The 8,806-nt window shown below is 32.1% G+C and overlaps 1 protein-coding gene across 1 annotated transcript in view; it reads left to right on the top strand.

Moving 5' to 3' along the window:
* The first annotated feature begins 244 nt into the window (after positions 1-244).
* LOC106687103 (keratin-associated protein 4-7) overlaps positions 245-8,806 on the top strand; it is a 17,979-nt gene continuing 9,417 nt past the window's right edge. Inside the window, exons 1-2 of the mRNA XM_014430795.2 lie at positions 245-458; positions 5,243-5,628. Coding sequence (XP_014286281.1) covers positions 451-458; positions 5,243-5,628 — 394 coding nt within the window. The 5' untranslated portion in view covers positions 245-450. The remainder of the gene's footprint in view (positions 459-5,242; positions 5,629-8,806) is intronic.

The raw sequence follows: 8,806 nt of genomic DNA, 5'->3' as shown, positions 1-8,806 counted from the left end.
ACTTAATTAAATTGAACCTTTTTTTAGTCATGACTTCTTATTTATATATAAACTATACTTACTTTAGAAAATATAAAACTTAAATTTCTAGCTTTTCTGTGTGAATTCACACCATAGACTATATGAACTTGTTTTCTTGAAAATGAGGTGTTAATTCACTACGAAAAATATCATGTATTGTTTGGAAACATATATTAAAACTAAACGGCTGTAGGTTCTGCACAAGAAATATTTATAGGTTTCTTCTTGGATCTTTACCAATCTCAAACTTCTGGTTAGAGATAACGCCTAATCGGGCCGTGGAGGTGGAACTGGCCCAAAATGGACGGTGGAAGTAGATTATCGCAGATGTGATATATCACCACTAACTTGAATTCCTATCAACAGGACAATCTATATAAAGATTCCCTCACTTTCCAGCGTACACCTAGTATCCGAACATCTTTTAGAATGGCAAGGTACGTAATCTCTTAAAGTAGAATCTTTTAAGATGTGTAAGATATAAGAGTAAGTGAACACAGAGTAGGAAATCAGATTTTGGCAGGGATTCAACACTTTAAACAATTAATGAGTGATTGTGTGGTAGAATATCCTTATCAGTTGATTTAAATGTTCTTTTTTTTTTTAAAAGAAACTCTTAGGATAAACAGGGCTTACTACATTTGTTATAAATATTGTATTTCTGATTCTTGTTGACGTAATAATAATTTAGTCAAAAAATTAAATTGCTTGGTGATTTAATAGGTTACATAATTATAAATTATCCGTTGTTTTTTAAATATTAAGCTCTAATTTATTACTTTCATGAATGGATTTATTTAATTGTTAAATAATTATATTTATTTAAACACCTGAAAAATTGGAATAATGAACTAGCCAAAATTGCTAAAAATTACTATATTTATTATAAATAAACTAATTCCTAGTACTAAATATAATTTATTAACTGTTTCACAACAAATTTAAACTTAAGAAGTAGTTTTTCTCATTACAGTGAATGATAATCTAATTATTTTTTTTCGGAAGATACTGCGTTCTTACTAAGCAAAGCACATACATACTAGGCTTTGATATTTTAAACTGTATCAACTACAGTCCTGAACCAAAGTCTACTAAATACAAAGAAAATTTAATTTTTTGATTATTTATTATGTGATACACATGGAGTTATGGGAAAGCATGATGGAGAAAGAACAAATAATGAAAACGGTCAGCAATTGATCGACTTCTGCATCGAAAATAACATGCTTATTGGAAACTCCTTTTTTCCCCACAAGAAAATTCACAAAATTACCTTAGCACAGGAAAGAAATAGTATTATGGATTTTGTGTTATTAGTGGTAGTATATTAGATACTGGTTCACAGATGTTAAGGTGGTCAGAAGTGCTGAAATAGACACACACCATTTGCTATTAGTATCAGACACACAGATCATGAAGTCTAGAAGCATACAAATTTAGGCATATGAAAAGATAAATGTGAGAGCTCTGGACGCAGTTGAAAAAAGACAAGAATACGAGCCATGTCCGGAAGAGAAATTAAAAGATTAGACCAATATGGATCAGTGGAAGAAATCTGGAAGTATATGAAAGATATTCTACTTGAATCAGCAAGGTCTTTATGTGGTGTGAAGAAAACAAACACTAGAGTCTACCGCATCGAATGGTGGACGGAAGAAGTCCAAGAATTGGTCCATAGAAAGCAAGAAAAATGGAAGGCTTACCTGCGGAATCGTACACCACAGTAATGGGAAGAGTATATTAAGCGGAGAAGTGATACTAAACGTATTGTAAGAGAGGCCAAGAAGAAGTCGAGGGAGGAATTTGGAAAATGCCTTAGCAGGGATTACAGAGAGAATATAAAAATCTTTTGGAAAAAAGTAAAAGCACTTAAGGGTAAAACTTCCTAAGAGATCAGAAACATAAAAAATGAAAGCGGTCATATGATCTCAGATCCAGAAATCATCTTGGATAGATGGGGACAATACTATTCTTTACAGTTCTCTGACCACATAAGATCCACTGAAGAAGAGTTAGACGAACGCTCAGGAGGAAGGAGAAGGATATGTACGATATCAGAAGATATAGAAAGGTCTCTGGATCGTTTGAATCTAGGTAAAGCATCAAGCAGAGATGAAATTTTTCCAGAATTTAACAAATATGGAAGTAATGAAATGACAAAATCACTGCAAGCACTTTTCCAAAAGATATGGGACAGTAGGGTTATTCCGAAGGACTTGGAATATAATATCATCGTTCCAATTCATAAGGAAGATAATATAACAGAATGCGGTAACTGCAGACCAATATGCTTGTCCCAAGTAACGTATAAACTGTACACCAATATTCTAGTAAGCAGGTTAAGGGCATTGATAGAACCAAAACTAGAAGACCAGGCCGGATTTGGACCTGGAAGACAAACCCGGGATCAAATATACGCTCTCAGAACTATCGTAGAAAAGGAGGAAAATCAGAGTAATTATATAGTTTTTTTGGACCTAGAAGCTGCCTTCGATTCAGTACCCTGATATGAAATCAGGAGGGCACTTTGAGCCAAAAGAATTCCCGCAGGCCTCCTGAGAGTGCTTAAAATCAACCTATCAAAGCCTTAAAGGAATAGTTCGTATCAATGGCCGAGACTCAAAGCCATTTTCTTTGGGAAGAGGTGTGAAATAAGGAGATAGGCTCAGTCCATTAGTATTTATTATGTTTTTGGATAAAATCCACAAAATATGCAGGAGAAGAACTGCTTGGACTGTAATCGGTATGTGGAAAATGAGGAAGGTACAAATACAGGCGTTTCTATGTGCAGACGATATTGTGCTGGTGACAGACTCTGAGGTAAAATTGCAACAGCCCATTATAGAATGACAAGAGGAACTCGTCCACAAAGAAATGAGTATTATCAGCCGCAAGAGCAAGGTTATGACTGTTTGTGCAATGTACAAATAGTGTGCAATGATGAAGTATTGGAAACAGTGGACTGCTATACCTACCTTGGAACAATTTTCAATAAATCTGGAAAAATATACTAAGAAGTGCGCTATAGGATAAATAAAGCAAATACGAGTATTTCCTATCTCGTAGTATTTAATACCAGATATGCAGTACTAATGTGGGAAAGATAGATCCTGGGTAAGGATATCAAGCTCCATATCTTTAAAGCAATATATATTCCAACACTATTATATGGCAGCGAAAGTTGGGTCATCCAAGACAAGCACTTGAGCGGGATTACCGCTGCTGAATGCGATTTTTCCGAAGAATATTGGGCAAAAATAGGAATGAAAGAATAAGAAATGAATTTCAGAACCTCCTAGTAAAATCAGTGATTGAACACTGATAGCTCCGATGGTATGGACACGTCTGTAGAATGGGGGAAGACTACGAGGCAGACCTATAAAAAGCTATATGGAGCATATCCAACGACTAGTCGACCTAAGTCTGGAAAGAGGAAAAACTAGCTCAGACGAAAATCCTTGCCATAGACCGAGATGTGTGGACCAAGTGGTTAGAGGCTCCTCCACGCTGGAAGGCATTTAAGGAGGATGAGAAAGAGGAGAAGATAATTTATTATTATTTATCTGTTTAATCATTTATTAATAGTCTGTGATACTAGTTAAACACACTCACGTATGCTAGAGTATTAAAAAAAAATTTCGGGGCGCCATAGTGATTTTTTTTTAAGAATGCTTGAATGGGTGTAGCCGCCATTTAGAGACAAATCATTGCCAGTATTACAAGCCACTGCTACAAACAGTACTACTTACATTTTATACTTAGCTGTGCATACAGTTCAAAGTTAGTTGGTACTGCTATCATCCTCTTCTATCTCTACACTCCCCTGTAATATTTGTAATCTAGCTCCGAAAATTAGTCATTACATCTGACATAATGATCTAGTTTTACTAACGAAAGAGCCATAATTAATTTCCTATCCGCTCTGGATAAAAAATTATCAATTGTAATCCAAATTTATATCCTTAGTAACGTAAGTCATTTTAAAATCTATGTGAATCAATGAATAAAATGAATGGAAGTAAATACTTAAAAATATTTTAGAAAATAGCGTTTCACAGTGATATTCTTATTATATGCATAATTAATCCCTACCATTCAATTACCATGCACTGTATTCCTTTATTTTTGTTCATTTACAATAAAGTGTTCAAGCTTCACAAACTTATTAAGAAATACGGGTAATCTTGAAGGTCACCAATCTTTTTGGGAAACGTGCACCTCATTCTTGCATTTGAAAAGCCTGAAAAGCCTACGGGGACATTGAGCCAACAGGGCCCTGTTTCATAATAAAGTACAAACTAATGCTATTAGTCTTGTAGATTTATCTTAATTCAATTACACAGACTTGTACAATTGTTACTGGTACTTCAGTAGTTTTTAATTCATGTAATATCACTAATAGTCATCCCTATCATGAAAAAAATAAGTATTAGTATTATTACCACACTAGTTTCTACACTTGTACTATGAATATGAACTTATACTATGAACTAATACTATTAGCTTTCATTATGAAACAAGGCCCAGGTGACAACATCTATCGGTCGGTACCAAAATAATATATAGAAATTATAGACATAAATGAAATATGAATTAGTAACACTTTTGATTATTAAGGTGCTCTGGAGGCTACAACGATTTATAAGCAATAACAATAGAAAATGAATAATTCCTACCGATAAAACTAATAATTCAATTAACCAAAAACTAAAATGAAAATAAAGTAAACAATAAAAAATAAAAATAATTGAAAGAACTTAAGTGAATAATAATGATACAAATTTACAATTAGTGAATATTAATAGTAATACATGTCTTGTAACACCCACCAATTTCAAATTTGGTTCCGCCTAAACACGTGCCTTAAATAAACGTTTAAAAAACAAATTAAAATTAATTAAAAGGAGTCAAAATAAAAATTACAGAAATAAGATTCCTATAGAAAATAGAGATTATTAAAAAAAAATTAAGAAATAATATGTGTTATATGAAGCTGAAATAAAATACCGAGATCATCTTATCCCTCTGAGACGGTATTGAATTGAATAACATTGGTTGATTGTCAGTGATATCATGGATATAGAGGCAAGGTGTATTCCAAGCCTTTTTCTTATTGGATGCACTTTTCTCAATAAATAAATACAAAATATGCATAAAAATCACCTTTCTTTAATATTATAAATAATGTCTCTATAAATCAATATCAATTAAATTATTTCAGACAAGTGGTGGTGACTCTGCTGGCTATACTATCAGTAGCCTCTGCGAGAGTCTGTACCCCATGCCTAGTCAGGGTTAGCTGTGTACCAGTGAGCTCGCAGTGTTGCGAGCCCCAGTGCAAGGTCTGCTGTGATTCCAAGTGTCAGGACTGCTGTGACTCCAACTGCCATGACTGCTGTGACTCCAAGTGTCAGGACTGCTGTGACTCCAAGTGTCAGGACTGCTGTGACTCCAAGTGTCAGGACTGCTGTGATTCCAAATGTCAGGACTGCTGCGAGTCAAGGTGCAATGACTGCTGTGAGTCAAGGTGCAATGACTGTTGCGATGACTGCTGCGATGACAAATGCTGCTCAACTTGTGAATCACGCTGCTGTCAAGACACTTGTGGTATGAAATTGAGTCTCATGATAAAACCTAATCTACTAGCTAATAACTTTTTCAAGTATTTCTGATAAAAATTAGTGCACCACTTTAACCTTTAACTGGAGAAGTGAGAATATTGAACTTTTCAGGGAGACGAGGTTTCATAAATCTCAATAGTTTTAAAATTATTCAAACGAAAAACTTATAGTTTTTAAAAGCTAAGGGGGGAGTGAATACAGATGAACATTCTAAAAAAATTATAAAATCATTCTAAAGTTTTCAAAATTCAAAATTTCAAACGATTTGTCTTCATATGAAATAAAAATTTACACTTATGTTTTTGAACCAACATATCAAACGGTAAACAAAAATTATTTTACTTACATTTTTTTCTTAAAGATAGTAGCAATGGGCTTATAAAATTCAATGACAAACGACATTCTGGCATCTGTAAACCTTGATTGAACAATTGATTAAAATTTGTGAAATATCTATCCTATTGTCAGGATTTTTTTTTTAATAAAGTTATTTTAATTTTTCCTTAAAATATTCGACAATTATTGCCGTTATAACTAACTAAAAAAAATTCTCCCAGTATTGATAAAATGGAACTTATATTGTAATAATAAAGTAGTGCATTAATTTTTGTCATGATATATATATATATGTGTGTTTTTTTTTAATTTGTTCTACTGCCTCTATACCGAAGGTTAATCGGCATCAAGAGATAGCGTTTATTCTTATGTAATATAGTGTTCTGTTTAAATTAAGAATCGCTGTTTACTTATCAAGTAATATTTTTCGCAAAGTTTTCGATAATTATAAATTATGTTTCATGAAATCAAATGCGGGAACACTTGCAACAACTGTCTTGTTGCGTGAACAATATTTTCAGACTTTCTCCAAGTGAGCTTCGAGACCTCGTGAAAAGTAGCGACACGTAAACTGATTGCCTAATACGAGGTCAACAAAACCCATTCACTGCACTCTGGGTTTATTCATTAAGTGTCAATTCTTTCAAAACTTTTCCCCAATTCACTAGTTAACATGTCATGAATTATAGAAAATTAAATGTTAATACAAAAAAGATTAGTACTACAGAATCTGTGAATCTGGGGTTACTGGTGAGAAGCTATGTTCTATAGGATTGAGAAAAGTCTTCCTTACGGAAAGGATTGGAATAAGGTAGTTGGCAGAGGCGTCATCCAGGGTTTAAAAAGTTAAACTCTACAGGTAAGTGATGTGTTAATAAGTGTTCTGTATGAGAAGTTTTGGAAGTATATGGATGTAAGCTAATACATAAAAAAAAAAATTAATTATAAAAAAAAGAATATGTAGGGTTATAGGTTCCGTATTTAAATTACCAAGTTTTTTTTTCTCTAATTAAGGGTAAAAACGTTTTAAGGACTAGTTGTACTCCTAGAGGGTTCCCTAACCCACAGGGTTGACTCACGGCTGCAATAACAAAATAAATAATTATCTGTTGCAACCGGATTTGTGCCCGGGCCCGGAAGATAACATAGCGCCTTACTTACTAAGTTACCCTGCTCGCTATCTAATACCCTTAGTCATATTAAATACTAAAACTAATACAAAATGTTGTCAATAAACTTGCATTGATACATCTATGCACGTATTAATTTTTTAATAAAAATTGTTTTACCTCTTCTCTCCGAGCTGGAATTATAATAATTATATATTTTCGGAACATAGATACCACAATAGATAACAAACAGAAGCTGAGACAGTTTTATTTATACGAATGAAGTTAGCTTACCAATGGTTAATGTTAAATTAAAGTAATTAGATCATACAAATTATCGTTGTATTCGATTTTAGATACAGATCCATCTCCTTGATGATTTTAAATCATCAATAATTATTGGCAAGAAAAATAAATCTATACCTAAGTTAAATTTTAATTAAGTATTATTATAGGACCGGCAATTAATTATATCATAATGATGACTGTACGGATGACACCAGATGTAGTAGAAACTATTTAATTAATTCCGTAGTAAGAAAATTATTAATATAAATAAAACCAGTGGTAATGATAATAAGGATAAAAGTAATAATAAATTGAAGAGAAAACTATAGGATTTACAAAAATAATGAGTAGAGGATGCAAGTTTAAGTTAGTCGATATTTTTTGTCGATATTCTGCTCGGTATGTGTTGTCGATATGTTTAGTCGATATGTTTTGTCGATATGTTAGTCAATATGTCTAGTTACGAATTATTATGTTAGACTGGATTTTTTTAAAACCAATAATGTCCAAATATATTTCATTTTCATGACCTAAAATAAATATTAAAAAAAATATGAAAACTATTCTCCATGCACTAGGAGATATTTTTAAAGAAAATATATTTTCATATTTATACTCATTTTATTTCCCTCCGGATTCCTTAGATAAAAAGGATTCTTGTTCGAGATCCAAGATAAAAGATGTCTGCCGTCGCAACAAAACCTGCGGACGCAAGTGTGATAGTTGCTGTGGTATGTGACCTACCTTAATTTAAACTGTAATATCGCAATAATATACTCTCTTTTGTCCATTTTATTCAATTTATAACTACTTTTTAATATATAATATAGTATTTTTTTTGGCATATGAGTTTTCTTTATTTATTCACATTCCAGTATCCTAATCATGGTTGCATTTACCTAGCATAGGTTCCATATTTATATCCAATAACATGTACCTAAATTTTATTTTTTGTGAATTTTATAAGTTTTTATATAACGCTAAAGACAGCTAGTTCTGATTTTTTTAAATCACTTAATAGTTAAAAACAATTATATCTTTAAAATATTAACGTTTCGGGAGCTTCTACCGCATGTACAGTAATAAGAAGTAACAATTTTTGCAAGATTACTCTTTTCAATTATATCCATTATTTTTCGTCATTCATTAATTAATCTGATAGTTAAAACAATTAATTACAGTGTCCTTTAGCTATCCTTTGTCATACCTAGATTTATTTGCACTAAATTTTACTATTATTTTAAAGGACCCCTTTTTAGATGAAATACATAAATCTATTTACAAAATATAGGAGAAACAGAAATACAATTAGTAAGGAAGATGGTCAGGGTTGCGGTCAAAAGAGAAACTTTTTTTTTTTGATTATTTATTTATTGTAATTTACAACTGTACAAAATAATACAATAAGTAAATATGTTGTATGTTTCATAT

The sequence above is a fragment of the Halyomorpha halys genome, unplaced genomic scaffold (assembly GCF_000696795.3).
Source record: "Halyomorpha halys isolate HHAL.00 unplaced genomic scaffold, Hhal_1.1 Scaffold914.1, whole genome shotgun sequence".
NCBI classification, from domain to species: domain Eukaryota; kingdom Metazoa; phylum Arthropoda; class Insecta; order Hemiptera; family Pentatomidae; genus Halyomorpha; species Halyomorpha halys.
This window is presented reverse-complemented; position numbering and strand designations above follow the sequence as displayed.